This window comes from Bos indicus x Bos taurus, chromosome 10 (assembly GCF_003369695.1).
Source record: "Bos indicus x Bos taurus breed Angus x Brahman F1 hybrid chromosome 10, Bos_hybrid_MaternalHap_v2.0, whole genome shotgun sequence".
Lineage (NCBI taxonomy): Eukaryota > Metazoa > Chordata > Mammalia > Artiodactyla > Bovidae > Bos > Bos indicus x Bos taurus.
In genome coordinates this window covers 83,178,211-83,197,168 of record NC_040085.1, presented here as the reverse complement: position 1 = coordinate 83,197,168, position 18,958 = coordinate 83,178,211, and the positions used below count along the sequence as shown (strand labels likewise).

The 18,958-nt window shown below is 45.0% G+C and overlaps 1 protein-coding gene across 22 annotated transcripts in view; it reads right to left on the bottom strand.

Annotated features, from left to right (window-relative positions):
• The window catches only part of NRXN3 (neurexin 3), a 1,811,822-nt gene that overhangs the window by 1,694,424 nt on the left and 98,440 nt on the right, over positions 1-18,958 (bottom strand). For all 22 annotated transcript variants that reach the window (XM_027552545.1, XM_027552555.1, XM_027552571.1 and 19 more), the window contains exon 3: positions 909-926. In XM_027552545.1, the coding sequence (XP_027408346.1) occupies positions 909-926 (18 nt within the window). The remainder of the gene's footprint in view (positions 1-908; positions 927-18,958) is intronic.

Below are 18,958 nucleotides of genomic sequence, written 5' to 3'. Positions count from 1 at the left end.
CCCGCTTCTTATTTGGTAGGGTTATTCTTCTTAACCCAAAGTTCTATACCATTTAGTGTGGTGGGAAACCATCAGAAGTCACCTGATCATCTATCATCTACAGATAGATATTTATAGATATCACCTGATATCTATCATCTATCTATAAATGGTTGTTCGTCTCCTATGAGTCTATGTTTGTGTGTACACATACATCTGTCTATAAACACACATTGCCTACAATTAGGACTCTGGATGAATATTCATTTGTCCATTGACGAAAATGACAAGAATCATTATTCTTTCTTCTATTTTTCATTCATTTATTCTTTTTTTTTTAAACAGGGAACATGTACTAGTTATATAACCATTAGAAAAAAATATTGCTTTTTCCATTGTGGAAAAGTAAAGTCAATTCTTAGAATATAAAGAAAGAAACCTTCTTTTACCCACATTGTATTTTCCATGCTACGTATGTCATATTTTCAACCTTTAACCACTTAAAGCTATAAGATAGTAGCTTAAAGATAAGTAGATTTTTGAAGACAAGGCAAAAATGCTTACTAAATTGGAGAATACATATCCTAATAATATATTTTTAAAATATTTTCAAAAAATGCTCAATTTCCACTTCTTTTCTTCACCCAGAAATATTAATCAGAAGATAGTAATTGTATAAGTATGGGAACCACATTCCTTTGGTTTGAAAATGGTTCTTCAAAGCCAATACAAATTCATCAATTTGTAGCCAATACAAATTCATCAAGACGTGAAGGCACGTCTCATAAACCTAAATCAATGAAAATGCAACGTGTTCAGATTTTTGCTCTGTGTAGAGTCCCTAGAAAAAGGTCTCACTCAGAGTCAAACCATGCACAATCTGGCAGAGGGGAAATTTCCACAGCAGCTGTGCAAACACAAAGACTCACCTGGACCTTGACTGACATCTGTGGCAGCATTTTCAAAGGGAGGGAAACAGAGAGGCGAGAAAGAGGGAGAAAAAGAAGAGTGTTAGCAACACGCACACACAATGCAACGTGCCCTTGCATGACCATCAAGTTCATGCAAGACCTCAAAGATGCTCAGACTCTGAGCATTTAGCTCTACCTTCACCCAAAAGCCACCCATGCAAGCCGAGGGGCCAAGCTCCCTTTCCACTATGCATGTAGCAAGAGAGCTGAACTTCGCATCTGTCCGGAAAGACATCCTCCAGGAATCAGATAGGGCCACAAAGAGCCAAGCAGACCGGGATCCTGCAAGAATATTGGTTAAAATATTCTGGTTGATTTCTGCATACCCACACCCAAACAGTTTTCCTCCCCTCCGGATGCAGAACACTGGACAAGAAGTCAAGCAAGGTTTCTGCACAGAGAGAAAAACAGTGATAAACCACTCCCTTAAGGAACATAGGAAAAGAGGTATAAGAGTTAACAGCAAGTTGCAGCGTCGTTCAGCTCATAGTACTGAAGGACACAAGGTCACAAAACATTTATAATTCCCTCCCGACCCAGGATTCCCAGTGACCATTCTTCATCACAGACAGCAGTGTGTGTGTATGAGATTGTGTGTGAGTAGGTCATTTGCCACACAAATTGAAATTCTGCCTCTCCCTTTCATTTTTCTCCTTGCTTTTCACCCCATCATTAATGACAGAAATTGCCATTGGAAATCACTTCTGACAACTACAAATAAACATCCAGCTCTGGGAAGGTTGACATTTGAATTAAACCAATGAGCTTTCAAAAAATGAAGAACGGGTTCATGCCCACCATCTCCATGTACACAATCTCCTCCTCCTCCCCTCAAATGTAAAATAGAATTATGCTGGGGAAGCCCAACCCAGAGCAGCCAAAGCCTTGTTGTTAATAGAATCCCTAGACCTGACCTGGTAAGATAGCCTACGGCTCGGGAGAAGAAACGGGGCTACTTCAGGAAACCACTGGCCATCCAGGCCAACCTGGGTGACCCCCTTAGAATCACTGACAACAGTGGGTCTGGGACATCCATGGATGCTGTCTAGTTTAATTCTTTTTCATTAAGATGGAGGATGAAATACGCTGAGAGTCTTGTCCAAGGTCACACAGCTAGTTCAGGGAACAGATCCTAGGAGAGGCCCTGGATCCCGTGAATCCCACCCAATCCATACTTCATTCGACTGAAATCCAGGTCCCTCTAGGCTGCATGTGACATCAATTCAGTTTGCAAGCTCAAGTGAGCCCCTGAAGCCACAGGGAAGGCGGTGAGAGACTGACTCCCAGATAACCCTACAAGGGGGTCATGGATTATCCTGTGTACCTCTAACCTGTGGCTAACAGATTTGCTAAATTCCAGCAGGTTCTTTGGGCAACAGGTTCTTTAGGGCTTTTGCCCCCAGGAAAATCGAGGCACTGACCTAACCCACAGCAACAGCTGGGCATTTCTCCAGCCCACACTCTGCATTTCCTGAAGACTGTATATTCCCAATGAGACTATAGAGAGCTCTGAATCATTCCTCCGCCACACCCCCTTCCAGGTTTTCTGGTGACTTGTTAGATTCAGGGGTGGAGTAGCAGCAAAGAGGAAGAGCCAAAATAGAAGAGGTGGGAAGGGAAACATGCTGCATAAATAACTAAGCAAGGTCATTAACTATGACTGATGGACTGCCTAGAACAGTGGTCGTTAGAATACCCCATCATTAAACAGGGTATCGAACTATTTCAACGTGGTAGAGTTCAGTGGTGAAAGGGTCAGCACTATTATCATAGAAACACGCTCTCTGGGGTCACCAAGACACAAGGGAGATAGGATACCTTGGAGCCCCAAAGTTCATTCAACACTAAATTGCCTATTTGGGCACTATAGTTACAACCCTAAATTACAGAGACAGATAGTCCAAGTTCAGATCCCGACCCACTCGATGACCTTGGGTCAATCATTGAACTTCTGAGTTGTTTTCTTCAGTTATAAAATGGGAAGATAACAAAGCCTCCCCATGTAAGTGTTACTAGAATTAAAAGAGATTAAATACTTGTAAACCACTTAACTCAGGACAAGGCAAACATTGCATAAATGTTAGCTGCGCTGATTGTTATCAGTTTGAATTACCAGGGACAGAATTACCCAAAAATGTTGACCAGATGGCTCCCTGGAAACATCAAGAGACCACAGGAATTAAGGTGTATTTTGTTTAGTGATTTGGGTTCAACTTATGCTTGTGAATGAAGACCTTGCCGCAGCCCTCCCCTCCTGGATCTCTTTCCTCCCTCCCAACCCCCAGCAAGAAGTGGGTCAAAGGGGAGTTCAAAAATTCTAGGTGAGAATAAGCAGGGATCAAAACAAATGCCTTTGTTACTTCGTTTTCCCTTGTGAAGCCTTAATACGGCGCACTTCTAGTCCTACATAAAAAATACAGCATCCCTTCTTGCAAAAGAGGAGCAAGAAGGCCACCAAGAAAAACCCCTTTAGCTGTGGGGGTGGCGGGGGGAGGTGGGCGGTCAGGGTCCAAGCTCAGTTCTTGGCCGTGACACCACACTGCAGGCAGCTCTAAGAATTTATGTCCAACTTGAAGAAAAGAGAGATATCGTGTCACCTGGCACCTGTTTCAAGAAGCAATGAGTGACCTGAATTTCTGCATTCGATTCTGACCAACAGAATGAAACAGCAAAGGTTTGGGCAGGCAGGGGTGGTGGTGGGAGACGGGAATAGGGGGTGATTTTAAAGCTCAACATTCAGAAAACGAAGATCATGGCATCCGGTCCCATCACTTGATGGGAAATAGATGGGGAAACAGTGGAAACAGTGTCAGACTTTATTTTTCTGGGCTCCAAAATCACTACAGATGGTGACTGCAGCCATGAAATTAAAAGACGCTTACTCCTTGGAAGGAAAGTTATGTCCAACCTAGATAGCATATTCAAAAGCAGAGACATTACTTTGCCAACAAAGGTCCGTCTAGTCAAGGCAATGGTTTTTCCTGTGGTCATGTATGGATGTGAGAGTTGGACTGTGAAGAAGGCTGAGCACCGAAGAATTGATGCTTTTGAACTGTGGTGTTGGAGAAGACTCTTGAGAGTCCCTTGGACTGCAAGGAGATCCAACCAGGCCATTCTAAAGGAGATCAGCCCTGGGATTTCTTTGGAAGGAATGATGCTAAAGCTGTAACTCCAGTACTTTGGCCACCTCATGCGAAGAGTTGACTCATTGGAAAAAGACTCTGATGCTGGGAGGGATTGGGGGCAGGAGGAGAAGGGGATGACAGAGGATGAGATGGCTGGATGGCATCACTGACTTGATGGACATGAGTTTGAGTGAACTCCGGGAGTTGGTGATGGACAGGGAGGCCTGGCGTGCTGCGATTCATGGGGTCGCAAAGAGTCGGGCATGACTGAGCGACTGAACTGAACTGAACTGAGAACCTCAACAGTATCCATCTGTTACATGGTCCATCCAGCATCCTTTCCTCCTCCTTTTTGTAACAAGTCCCAGCTGTCTTCTGGGAAACCTGGTTTCCCACCCTTAATCCCTGTGGTTTGGTAAAAGATGACCCCCACCCCCACCCAAGGGTAGGCATGCCATTCAGGCCAGGTCATAGGAATTAGCAGAGGGAGAAGGGGTCCACAGCTGAGTTACTGGGATTCAGGCTCAGGCTCTTCAGGTGGCGTGGACTTTGTGCCAGTTAGAGCTTTCTGCGCTTGTTCCTTATCTGTAAAGTGGGTGTGACGATAGTTCCTACTTCCCAGGATTGTGATGAGCAGCTCAGATCAGCGCTTAGCCTGCAGAAAGCCCTCAGTCAGTGTCAGCTGGTAATACTACTACCTTCAAGGGTATTTTATTTTAAAGCAACAAACTTTTCTGTGGACACACAGCAAGGAAGGTTGACCTTGGAACAGCTGGGGCATCAAATTCCATGCCTTGCTCCTGCCCCACTTCCAAGGTGATCATCACCAAAGCCCCGTTGTCCGTCATTGCTATGGGTCACAGCCTGGAGTCTGCGTGTGAAGGAGCAACATGGGGCCCCGGGACGAATCAGAGGAAATATACATATATGTAAATATGTGTATCTCAGTTTTTTTGGTAGATAAAAAGTGGGGGCAAATGGCTGCAGAGAAGACAGCTGACAACCAGATGAGATCGCTCTAGGAAAGGTGGCATCCTCTCCGGTCCCAGTACCTCCTCGGTTGCCTCCTGCTGTTTTATTTCCTCACACTGCTGGGCCTGTAGTTTTCCAGAGCACTACTGCATTTAAATCTATATTCTATTTTCTCTTCTAGAAAATAGGTCAGACCCAAGGCAGAGTTCACCAGGTGGGGTCCCAGGAGGTTTGGCTGGGCCACGCCTCCAGGAACCTGGCTGGGCAGCCTGCCCCATGCTCCCCAAAGCTCCTCCAGGGGCCTGGGGTGGGAGGTAGGGAGGTATAAAAGCAGCAAGTGGGGGAATCTTGGACTTTCGCTCTTGAAATGACCTAGCCCAAATGAGAGGTGAGGTGGGAGGGCTCCCCCCACCCCCATCGAGCTATTTTCTGCAACAGCAGCAGATGGAGGGTCCTTTCATTCCCCTACCTGGTTACAAGAACCTGAGCTCCCCAAACTGCAGAAAATTGTTTCCTTTGAACTTTAAAATAACCATGCTGAGCATATGCACTTGTAGCTGAGATTATTGTTGAATACGCAATAAGCGTCTGTGGGGGCACTGAGTAGAGGTGGGCCTGGCCTCATTTATTTCTTCCCTGGTTGTGATGCCAAAGAGAGTGGGTGAAGGGCAGCAGTGGCTTTCAAATCCTTCCTCTGCTGTGCCTCGCCCATCCCTGGTTTGAGCATGGCACCCTGAACAGAGGTGGCCCCAGGCTGGAACAGGATCCTTTTCATCAAGATCCCCTGCCCCCAATTATTTCTCAAGCACCTGCTACCCACCAAGGTCAGTGTGAGTGCTAGAGCTTGGAAGACAGGAGACAGGCCAACCTTCAGCACTCTTGTCAAACAGCAGAAGTAACTAACATGAATTGAGGTGATCCTGCCTACAGCCTATGAATTTGTTATTCTTCTGCCTGCCTGAACAGTCTTTGTCAGACATGGGTAAGACTATTCCTCACTTTCTTCAGATATCAGTTCAAATGTTACTTCTTAGAAGGATTTTCTTTAACCACCTTCTCCAAAATAGGAAGCCTCCTCTTCCATTTATGTTTTTCTTTTTTTTTATGGCACTAATCACTGGCTGAGTGCTGAAGAATTGATGCTTTTGAACTGTAGTGCTGGAGAAGACTCTTGAGAGTCCCCTGGACTGCAAGGAGATCAAACCACTCAATCCCAAAGGAAATAAGCCCTGAATATTCATTGAAAGGACTGATGCTGAAGCTCCAATACTTTGGCCACCTGATGTGAAGAGCTGACTAATTGGAACAGACCCTGATGCTGGGAAAGATTGAGGGCAGGAGAAGGGGATGACAGGATAAGATAGTTGGATGACATCATTGACTCACTGGACATGAGTTTGAGCAAACTCAGGGAGATAGTTAAAGACAGGGAAGCCTGGCATGCTGCAGTCCATGGGGTCGCAAAGAGTTGGACACAACTTAGCAACTGAACAACAACAACAACTATTTGACATTATAGGATGGGTCTGTTTTTATTGTTTATATCTCCCTTAAGATATAAGCTTCATGAGAGCTATATTATCTATTTCATTCACTACTTATGTCCCAAGTGTTTAAGGAGGATCTGATCTATAATACGTGCTTGCAATATGCCTTGAATGGTGACTGCTGCTACTGCTGCTAAGTCACTCCAGTCATGTCCGACTCTGTGCGACCCCATAGACAGCAGCCCACCAGGCTCCCCCGTCCCTGGGATTCTCCAGGCAAGAACAATGGAGTGGGTTGCCATTTCCTTCTCCAATGCATGAAAGTGAAAAGTGAAAGTGAAGTCGCTCAGTCATGTCCGACTCTGCGTGACCCCATGGACTGCAGCCTACCAGGCTCCTCCATCCATGGGATTTTCTAGGCAAAAGTACTGGAGTGGGGTGCCATTGCCTTCTCCATGAATGGTGACTAGATCATCTCAATTGATACAACTCACTGAGATAGATACTATTGGTATCTTCATTTACACTTGAGAAAATTGAGGCTCAGAGAAGTTAAGGTATGTGGCTATGGATAAAAAGACAGAGCAGGGACTGGACTCTGGTTCTGTTTTAATGCTCTTACACTGTTAAGAGCACTGTTTTCTTCCATGTTGGCCTCATTATCAGGTGAGTTGTCTCCATATAGTAACAAAGATGGAACTTGGCAATTCTAGAGAAAAGAGAGCAGCCTATTTCCTGGTACATGTGTGCTCAGTCACTTCAGTCGTGTCTGACTCTTTGGGACCCCACGGACTGTAGCCCGCCAGGCTCCTCTGCCCATGGGGACTCTCCAGGCAAGAATACTGAAGTGGGTTATCATGCCTTCCTCCAGGGGATCTTCTCAACCCAGGGATCAAAATGGCATCTCTTATGTCTCCTGCATTGGCAAGCAGGTTCTTTACCACTAGCGCCACCTGGGAACCTATTTCCTGATAATTCTAGTAAAATTCCCTGGGAAGACTGTCATTGATTTGGTTTAGGTCACATGTCCATTCCTGAGCCAATTGCTGTGTCCAGCGTCACACGTCAGAGGATGAATTTCAGGATAAAATGGGATAATGCCTGTCTGTCCCTGGCACAAAGCAATACTAATCATAATAAAGTTCACATTCATTGAGGATTCTCTGTGTGCTGGGTTGTGTCCTAAGTGCTTGATACACATCTTATGTTCCAACCCTAACAGGTAGGAACATTATTCATCCCATTTTACAGATAAGGAAACTAAGACCCAGTGAAGAGGCTCCATCATTTATTCATACCTCTCATACTCAGAGTGCCACATCAGAAGAGAGTCAACCTCTATTTCTGAATAAAAGAACAAACCAGGATAGGTACCATCTAACCTATCAAGGTATAAATTAGGGATAAGAGTATTGGGCATCTCACAAGAGTGAGCAAAAGGCATAGCCCAGATAGAAGGAAGGGTCAAGTGCAGTATGACCACAGGCCTGGACAGCTGGAGTTCCTGCCGGGGCTGCACACTTTATAGGGGCCTGCTCTGGCCCTTCTGCAGCCACAGCCCACCCCAGAACTGAGACATCTACAGGGCCAGCTGGACTCCCTGCCTCTGGAACCAGCAACACCTGCCGTGAGCCTCCTTGTAGAGAACACTCAGGTACTCTGAACCCTTTGCCCAAATTGCCCCAAATCCACATGGGCCTCTTTTCTGGGTCCAGTCTCCCAAAAGCAGAGCTATTCACAGATGCATATACTCTCATGTCAAGAAACAGCCAATGGGAAGCCATCTGCAGAAGCTGCGGACTTCTATTGGCTGGGGCACCCACATAGTGCACAAGGGTCTTTGCAGTGCTGGCAGTGGAGAGAAGGGAGGCTGACCACTGGGTGTCCATGTGTATTCTTATCCCAGGCCCACCAATATTGGGCAGGGTTTCAACTCAGGATTACAACCAACTTAACATTAGGATAAAAAAAAAATTGTTAAGGTAAAGACAGCATCTCCCCAATAGCCTATCTTTTCTCGCCCCTGGAGAGAATGAGCATAAGCGTCTTCCCTCCGTTTCAGGAATAAATATACAGAAGGTTTTTTTGTTTTTTGTGTTTTTTTAGGTTGAGAGCTAAAGCAAACTTCCAGCAGCGAAGAGGCTGGGTTTCCTGCGTCCTGGGGCTCTTTCCGGCTCTCAGTGTCTGAGCTCTTCAAACACAGGAAGAGTTGTCTTTCCACAAAAGGCCAGGTGGTGTTAGCTTCATCCCCGACACAGTGCCCACTTATCCGCCTTTGTAGAAGACGGAGCCCTGGTGCTGTTTGCTTTTGTTCTTTGCTGCTAATAACTCCAGATTGCAAGATGGAGCGCAGGGGTAGCTGCTGTGTCCGGTGCTAGCCTGCCTGGGAAGGCAGAGGCAGGAAGAGGAGGAGGATGCGAGGCAGGAAGGAAGAAGGAGGGCCCTCCCCTGGGCCAGGTCACGGCTGCGCCCCGTAGGGGCCGCCACACCTTGTAGAGGCTGCGGCTTGAGGAGCCCGAGCTTGACTGACAGGTGGGAAGAGAGGGAATTTCCTCGTTATCGAGACAACGGGAGATCAAACAGAGGTTTGTTCTTTATGCGTGTGTGTGTGTGTGTGTGTGTGTGTGTGTATGTGTTTTAATGCTTTAAAGGTTCTGAGTGCAGACATGGGGGTAAAGCCATCTGGGGTTTAAATCCTGTCTTTGCTATCTGTTATTCCAAATATTTTTGTTCAGGATCTTACTGTACCTTCCTCTTCAGCCACGTGGGAATAATGGCAGTCAACTCAGTTCTGCTAGAAGCACCCATGCATGCCTAAAAGTCATGTGCTATGCAATATCACGCAGTTAGGAACCACAGGGCTTATAGGGAAAATAGGATTAGGGCCCAGTGCCCCCAAACTTCATCAGCGACACCTAAGGAAGGATAGGAACCCGCTTTACATGTGTTAAATGGTTAAGGAATGCGTAAATAATACAGTGAGTATAGCACTTGGAAAACACCTGGGGTTGCTTCTGGAAATGGGAAGCTTGAAAGTCGCTTTGAAGTAATGCCAGAAGAGTCACCGCAGACTGGACAGGAAGTTGTAACCCCAGATGTGGAGGGGCGTGGCTCATAACACCCCTGGTAACTGAAGCAGCTGGCACAGGTTGAGGTGTTTGCATTCATACACAACTCAGATCAGCGGGCTGCAGTTTTCTGCCTTCACCTCGAGTTTCTCATGGGCAAAATCATGCATAAGCAAAAGCAAAATTATTATGCTCAAATCGTTCCCTAATATATCAATCGCGTTGGAACAAATTTGCATTTTCAAAACAAGCATTATAGCAGAACTGACTGTACTTAATTTAAATGACTGTTATGAAGACCAAATGAGATGATCCATACAAAATGCTCAGCACAACAGCACAATGCCAGGCACAGGGTAAACATCAATAAACACTTACTGACACTACGGTTACTCATGTCCCTGCTGGCTTGTTGATACCTCCCCTGGTAAACTGATAGTATCAGACTGAGCGTCTATCCAGTCAGCCTTGCAACAAAGGGCATCTCTAGCTAACTCCTACTCCCCACCTGAGATCAAGAGGTTGTAGGCTCCCACCTAACAAGACATGCATTTTAGAAAAGTCCTCATATCAGATGGACACTGCTAGAGACAGGATTCAAATGCCAGCTACTTAGGTAAAGAAACAGTTGCTGTCCTCCCCAAATGAGCAAGACCCACAGGGAGAAGAATACCCACTTGGGTCTCTGAGAACACCAGGAAATCAAAGGAGTAACTGACCCACATGAGAGGACAGCCCATCATCTGGCAGGACAGAGAAGAGTGGATCCAGGAGGGGAAGAAATAAGTCAATTCTCATGTGAGAAAAACAACCTAGGTGCAGACATTTTCAATCTCCCTGCCTCCTGCAGAGAGGAGAGGGGTTCAAAGGCAGGTTCTAGAGCAAGGGGTGGAGAAGGCAATGGCACCCCACTCCAGTACTCTTGCCTGGAAAATCCCATGGATGGAAGAGCCTGGTAGGCTGCAGTCCATGGGGTTGGACAGAGTCAGACACGACTGAGCAACTTCACTTTCACTTTTCACTTTCATGCACTGGAGAAGGCAATGGCAACCCACTCCAGTTTCTTGCCTGGAGAATCTCAGGGACGGGGGAGCCTGGTGGGCTGCCGTCTATGGGGTCGCACAGAGTCGGACACGACTGAAGCAACTTAGCAGCAGCAGCAGCAGCAGAACCAGAGGGCTTTCCAGGTGGCTCAGACAGTAAAGAATCTGCCTGCAGTACAGGAGAGCCAGGTTTGATCCCTTGGCCGGGAAGTTCCCCTGGAGAAGGGAATGGTAGCCCATTCCAGCATTCTTGCCTGGAGAACTCCGTGGACAGAGGAGCCTGGTGGGCTACAGTCCATGGGGTCGCAAAGAGTCAGACACAACTGAGTGACTAACACTTTCACTTTTCTAGTGCCAGAAAGACTTGATTGAAAATCTTGGCTCCTCCACACACCATGTATATGAGGTCAAGCATGTTAACTAAACCTGAGCCTCAATTTCCCTACCTATCAAATGGGAAGAACCTATTTATCTTGTAGGACTGATGTTAGGGTTGATGGGGTGTCTGGCACTGAGGAAATACTAATCAGCGCTGGTTAATCACAATTACTACATTTCTTCACAATGGCAATTTCCATGAGACAGGATTTGCCCTCTTTCTCAGAATTCCTTGCTCTCTGGAAAGACTAACTCCTTGGGGCATATGCCAAACTGAAGAAACTGTCTAGAAGAAGCAAGGGTTTCGGTGGAGGTGAGTTCTGCAAACTCTGCAATTCAAAGACCCTTGCAAGGGGGCTCTGTAAGCTCTTGTAGGGGTCGCTGTGTAGAATGTGGGAAAGAGCCCTGTGTTTAGAATCAGCAGTCTTGGATTTTTTTTTTGTTTTCCTAATTTTTTATTGTGATAAAATACACATAAGTTACCAACTTAACCATTTTTAAGTGCAAAGTTCAGGGGCATAAGGTGCATTCATACTGTGTAACCGTCTCTCTGCCATTTCCAGACCTTGTCATCTTGCAGAACTGAAAGCTTTTACCCATTAAACAATTGTCAATTCCTCCTACCCCATCCCCTGGCAACGCCATTCTACTTTCTGTCTTTAGGAATCTGACTATCCTAGTAACTTCATATGAGCGGAACCATGCAGTATTTGTTCTCTTATCACTGGGTTATTTCACTTGGTACTCTGTCCTCAAGCTTCATCCATGTGTGGCATGTGTCAGAATCTCCTTCCTTTCAAGATTGAAGAACACCCCACTGTTTACGCAGTTCCCCCCTTATCAATGTGGGCAACTATCAAGAACCCCGACAGGATGCTCAAAACTGCAAATAGTACTAAACCCTATATATACTATGTTTTTTTCCTATACGTAAATACATACCTATGATAAAGTTTAATGTATAAATTAGGCACAGTAAGAGATTAACAATAAGTAATAATAAAATAGGAAAATTATATTGTGATAAAAGTCATGTGACTGCGATGTTTCTCTTTCTCCCAAAATCTTACTGGTTATGGTGTAAGATGATAAAATGCCCACATGATGAGCTGAAGTGAGGTGGATGATGTAGGCACTGTGATGCACCATTGGGCTACCTCTGACCCTCTGGTGATGTGTCAGAAGAAGGATCATCTGCTTAGGATGATCCTAGATCATTGATGACGCCGATGGCTGGATGTCAGGATCAGATGATATCAATGGTTGGGGATTACAGGTGGGACAGAGCAGGATGGCAGATACTACTCAGAACAACATACAATTTAACCCTTATGGAATTGTCTGTTTTATGAATTTTCCATTTCATATTTTTTGACCATGGTTGATTACGAGCAACTAAAACCATGGAAAGCAAAACCATGGGTAAGGGGGGACAACTTACTGTACACTATATTTTGTTTAGAAGCCCTGGTTTTGAGCCCCGAGTTTCCAGCCTACTACCAGCTGTTATGATCTTGGGCAGCTCACAGCCTCTCCAAGCCTCAGCCTTCCCATCTATAACATGCAGGAATAATGACACCAATTATGTGACGAGGTTGCAGTGAGGTTGACCTAATGTGACCTAAATGGGGAAGCATTTTGTACACAATAAAGTGCTATGCCATTCATCTAGTCTCTCCAGAAACATTAATTAAACAGCAATTCCTTACTAGCCCCTAATCTAGATTCTGGTATCGAAAAGATTAAGTAGAGTCCCTGTTCACAGTGATATTACACCAGACATTTTAAAAGAAGACAAACGCAGGGATCGTCATTTGTTATGATGACGAAATGAAATGATGAAAGTCGCTCAGCTGTGTCCGACCCTCTGCGACCCCATGGGCTGTAGCCCACCAGGCTCCTCTGTCCATGGAATTCTCCAGACAAGAATACTGGAGTGGGTAGCCATTCCCTCCTCCAGGGGATCTTCTGGACCCAGGGATCGAAGCTGGGTCTCTCATTATAATCCTTGCTATTTACTGAAGGCCTCCTACGTATCAGGTACCTGCAGCAGAGTTGTAGGTATATGACTTCATTTAGTCCTACTGTGGATCCTGTTGTTATTCCCACTTACAGACAAGGAAACCAAAGCTCAGAGAAGTTAATATCCCCAAGTCCACTTAAGCCATCAGTTGTAGCCATGATGTGAACTCAGATTTCTCTGAATTTAAAGCCCTTTTTCTCCCCACAGTACCACTCATCCATCCCCCATTATTTCTTCCCTCACTGATCTGACCACTCAAATCTATCACCCTATAAGACACGAGGGCAAATTTCAAGAAATTAGTGTGGAAAAATGATGGAAACTGCTGACTATACCCAATATCTGTTGCTGGGCAGGATCTCAGGACCCATATTTCAGAGAAAGAAATATGAATTGGGGCAATATATCCAAAACTGAATTCCATAAAAATACAACAACCAGTGAGATGTGAATAGGAGTTCCTTGCCAAAAAAAAAAAAAATCTGTGGTTAAATAAATTTAGAAAACAGTGAGATAAAGAAAGGTAATCAAATATCTGAACACCAAGACTTCAGAAAGCCTCACCTATACCACTGTGAAGTCTGAGAGGGGATATTGTACAGTTTTCCCAATGTTTTGGGTAGACTGGACATGTTTCCTTCTATAAAAGACCTGGGAACATGTCACAGAACATAGTTTGAGAAAGGCTGGCTTTGCAGCTTTCAGAACAGCTGGGAAGCCTTTCAATTCATCACAAGTCTTTATCCTCACCCTTTTCGTCCCCATCGTGAGCCTTAGAATCTGGTTCTGTTTGAAATAGCTAACATTTATCGACCACTTACTACATGCCAGACACTGACTTAGGCACTAGAGACTCAAAATAACTGCCGGGGTTGCAGTTATAGTAAATCTAATAAACCAAGAGAGTGTATAAGCACGATAGTGTGGCCATACATGGCCATCTATTATCGAACTTCACATTAATGGGGGATTAGGGGTTGACAGAGAATGCTTCAAAGGTTTTTGCTGGAGAAACCTTGAAGTGGCCCTCAGAGGATAAACGGTAACAATTAAGTGGAGAGAAATCTTGTAACAACATTTTACCAAAACTGGCCATTGGTCAGGTTGATATCCCCGAGGGATGGGCTCCGTGCAAGGCATATAGTCCTCTGAAAAGACTGGAAGTGTTGAGCTAAAATTCCAACTTTGCTATTTATTATGTGACCTTGGATAGGTTACTTAAACTTCATCTGTAAGATGGGGATCAGTACATCAATTTCAGAGTTGTCAAGAAGATCAAAAGAGGCAATTGTATGTAATAATACAACACCTAATGACCTGCCTGGCACAGTGCTTAGCTCAGTTTCGTCCAATTGGTGACATCCTGGAGTAATGTGTTAAGAGTCTGAGGCTGCTGCATATGGGCTTAGAGAGAAAAGAGGGTCATGACTGATTAGCAGTTTCTGCCATTGACTTGAGAAGGAGGGGGTCACAAATTGGCTCAAGTTAGCTGGAGACTTTCAACTGAGTGCTTTCCCAAGGGTCCTTGCCCTCAAAAAGGAGTTTCTAACGACCTGGGGGACCTCAGAAGAAAGCAAGCAGCCCTCACAGAAGGCTTTCTCACTATTAGCCCCTGTCAGCTCTTCTGCTTTCCCATATAGCCTTCATACTCTTTCATTTTCAGAGAATGACCAAGGTTGAGCTTTTGCCTATGTCAAGCAAGGGTGTGCTGTGATGTGAAACTAGTACAGTATCTGCTCTGAACTTAAAAATTTTTTTGAGTCTGAAAAACATGCACATAGTCTACTAATGAGTACCAGTCCCCTTCGAAAGAGCTCGGCAGGATTGTGCAGGCCATTCAAGAGAGAACTCAGAAACCTGGGTAAAGGGCATTCCACTGCCAGGAAGTACAGAGATGGAGCAAGAACAGAGCGAGCCCCTAGAGGGAAATCCACATGTTACATATTGATAATACACTTACTGTGTTATAATTATTATTAATCACCATTTTTATCTTGTAGCTTCTGTGGTACTACAGTTTAAAAAATAAAAAACAGTAAAAACATTAAAATCTGATGGTTTCAGAGAGAACAGCGTAAAGGAGCCACACTAAATTTTAGAAGTGGAAGAGTTCCAGGATGTCAAGTAGATCCATCCCTGTTATTTTACAAGTTCATTCCACTGACCACTGACATGTGTTCACTGCACAGATCCATAGCCAAGCAACTGTGCTAGGCACTGGGGTGACGGCTGGTGAACAAAACAGATGTGGGTCTTGCACTCTTAAAGTCTAGGAGGGCAGATGGGCCACAAATAACCAAACAGACATTTAGCTATTTATCATTATGATCAGTGCCCTAATTACGATCCTTATGGGTCCTTTGATGCTCAGATGAGAGGAGACCCAAGACAGGGGATCTGCCGTGTCCACTCAGCTAGACAGTGTTGAAGCTGAAACCTGAATTCAGGTCATCTGCCTCCCCTGTCACTGTGGTCCCCACTGGGCCACAGCGGGGGAGTGGGACCAGTGCCCTGATAGGAGTCTGGGAGAAGGATCCGGGACTAAGAGATGGTGGTGGGAAGCTGGGGCAGAGAAGCAAGTGGCCTCTTCTCTGCAGCTTTCACAGAAGAACAAGAGCGGGGAGCCTGCAGACTTCACTGTCTTCCCAGACACTCCCTCACGCAAGGCAGCCGTGGAAGATGCTTCAGCTACCCTCAGGTGAGGGCCAGGACACTGAGCATTCAACAGTCAGGACGATGAAGAGGACAGAGGAATGCCTCCTCCAAAACCCATTAGAAAGGGCAGAGAATGGGAAGTGTAGACCCACCGCGGAGGCTGATCGCCAAGCTTTCTGCTGCACTTTGCTTGAGAATTAATCACACAAATCCCTTGATAAATCCGAGGCCGTTATTAGACAACACTAATAGCCCCCTTCAAGTAATCCAGGCAAAGACATCGAGAGAGCAGGGGCGGCGGGGGAGCCCCGAGGGGCTCGAGAGCAGGCGGCTTTCACGAGCACGTGCGTCCACGTGAGAGCACGTGCGCGCTCACGGCCTGCCCGCCCCCACGCCCAGATGTCTGCTCCCAACACCACCTCTGGCTTCTGCCCCAGTCGCTTCAGGCAAGTGGAGCGAACTGAAGGATGGGAGAACTGATGGTCTGTGTTCCCTCCCCTCCCCAGCCCCGCCACTGACCTAATTCTCCACGAGAGGATTTTTTCCTTTTTGGTCCTGCTTGTTTGTAAATCATGCCACCCGAGTGCGCACACAGCTTAAGGCGGGGCCTGGCTAGGAAGCCCGGAGACGCCAAGCTTCGAACCGTGGTCCCAGCTGCTGTTCCTCAGGGCGGAGGGTCACAGAAGTCTGAGAACCTCAGAAGGGTGGGGAGTGGAAGGTGGAAGGAGAGAGGCACACCATCAAGGTCAGCCCAATTTTACATTCTTACTCTGCCCTTTTCTGAACTAGAGGTGCTATATATTCTAAAACGGGCCAGTAGAACTCTGCCTTATATATGATTTGGGGTAAGTTTCTTAATTCATCTAGGTCAGTGGTCTCAATGAATGACAAAGGATATTTTGACCCGGGTGTTAGGACCCCTCGAGTATGTTGTGCAACTGCTTTAAAAAAAAAAACAAAACACCTGTCAGGAAGGAGACTGACTTTAGTTTTAGGAAGAAGATATAGTACTTTGAACTGGAAAAACTGACCTGGAAAAAAATTAGACCTGTCAGAAAAAAATCAACACAAAATGGAACTGACAGCGGCTAAAAATTCACGTGGCAAAATTGGTTATTGACTGAAAAATTGAAGGAGGAATCAAACATTCTTGACAAAATTTAAACCAGCAGATCTGATGTGAGAAAACTGGGTATGGTAGAAATGATGACCATAAAAGAATGTTCACAGTGGTAGGAGCTACATGGGCAAAATTTGATAGGCACACAAAAAAGTAACTGATCGATGAATCAAATCTATGCTACAGAAGATACGTGGAGCAGAACTGATCTTGTAAGAAATAGTTAAGTGAAATAAAAATGAATTAGAAAATTAAGAAATGGTTTAACTATGCTGAAGAAAAAAAAATGAAGAATTGCACAAACTCATTTACTTCTAAAAAACACTCCCTTAATAAAACTGTTTTAGTGTTTGTATAATCCTGATTATACTGACATAGAGTTAAAAGGTTTCAGGGTCAAATTGCACAATCAAAACATCTTGATAAATGCTGAAGAAAAATATTTATCTCAGTGGTCCTATCCAGCTGCAATTTTTTCCCCAATAAAAGATCAGAATAGAATGTGAACAAAATTATACAAATAATTTACTGGAAGATGATAGCATGAGAACCAGCTTTCCTGCAAGAATGATTCTCACACTAATAGATTTTATTTATTTATACTTTAAGCAATTTAAAGCAATTTTAGAAACTAACAATGGATAACTGTATTTTCATTTTTCCAAGAAAGAACAAAAACCTGACACTTTGTATAACCATAGTTTCTTAAAGAGAAAATGGCATTTTAACACCCTAAAAATAAAAGGACATTAATTTCAGAATTAAAAAAAAAATCTGAATGCATCTTTACAAATAAACTTCTACATGATGTTTAATTTTCTCATTTTCCTGAAGAAAGATGAAATTCCATTCTAACTCTTTTGGGTGTCTTTTATCCTACTGAGTGGAGGGCAGATGGGTAGTCTCTCTGTAGCTCAGCCTCCTCATCCATAAAATGGGAATAAAAGACAGAACTACTCACACAGTGCCTGCAACATACTAAGTGTTCAATAAACATTAGTCTAAAACCCAGGAAGCATAAGGATCTAGCTGATTCCCAGCCTTAGACTGTACCCCTACTACTTCAAGCTGAAAATTCTTTAGATGTTCTGAAATATAAATACATATGGTAAGAACAGCCATAAAGTGTGGTTTGACTGGGACAACCCCGTCTTCCTCTTCACCTACCAAGAAAACACATGTGGCCGGAAGGAGGACCTGGGAGGGCAAGTGAGACTGGGAAGAAAGAGCCGCTATTGGAAATGCACAGCTGATCTCTGGACTGTGGGCGGGACTCACGCTGTGCGGCTATTTGGGGAACAAGTCTCTTAAGGTTGGCGGCGAATGATACTTGCTGTGGCTTTCTTGTTCCAGCAGCCTCACCTTCACCTTCTCCGCACAGAGCTTCCTTTAGCTAGAGATTCTATTCCCCATTTCTCCCCTGTAGGATTCTGAACTCTGGGTGGAGATGTTCATGTTTATGCCGCTTATGAGACAAGATCAGCACCCTGATGCTGTCACACTGAAGGCCTCTCTCTCAGGCCCCAGACAGTTCTTCATCCATCCATCCACCAGTATTACCCATCAACCATATCCCAAAGAAATACATAAAAGACATAGTTCCTGCCAAGAACTTTAGACTGATTCACCTTGTCTTTGGACCCAACAAGTGACCACACACATAGGCAGCCCCTCTCCACTGCTTTCTCCTTATTCGTCCTCATCTTTAGATATCAGTCCTCAGAGGGGCCTCCCTGATCCCTCCTTTTCTCCTTAGATCCCCCTCACCTTATTCTTTCCACCTACAGCACTCATCACAATCGTAATCGTACATTTATGGGTTTATGTTGTCCACAGCTCTTATGTGTAAGCTCCATGAAGACAGGCGCCACAGCTGTTTTGATCTCCATGGTTTATGCTTGGCAATCAATGTCCTTTTGAATCAATCAATTCTCTTTTCTCAGCATGATGTAGGGGAATATATGTTAGCCTGAGAGTGACGATCCCTGGGCTCTAGTCCCAGTCCCCTGGCCACTTGCTGGCCTATTCTAAGTTAGCTTGCCTCTCCAGGTCACAGTTTCATATAAGAAGAAGGTTCGATTGTGATGTTCAAGGTGGGGAAGGGGTGATAAGATGTATGTGTCGGGGGTACATATGC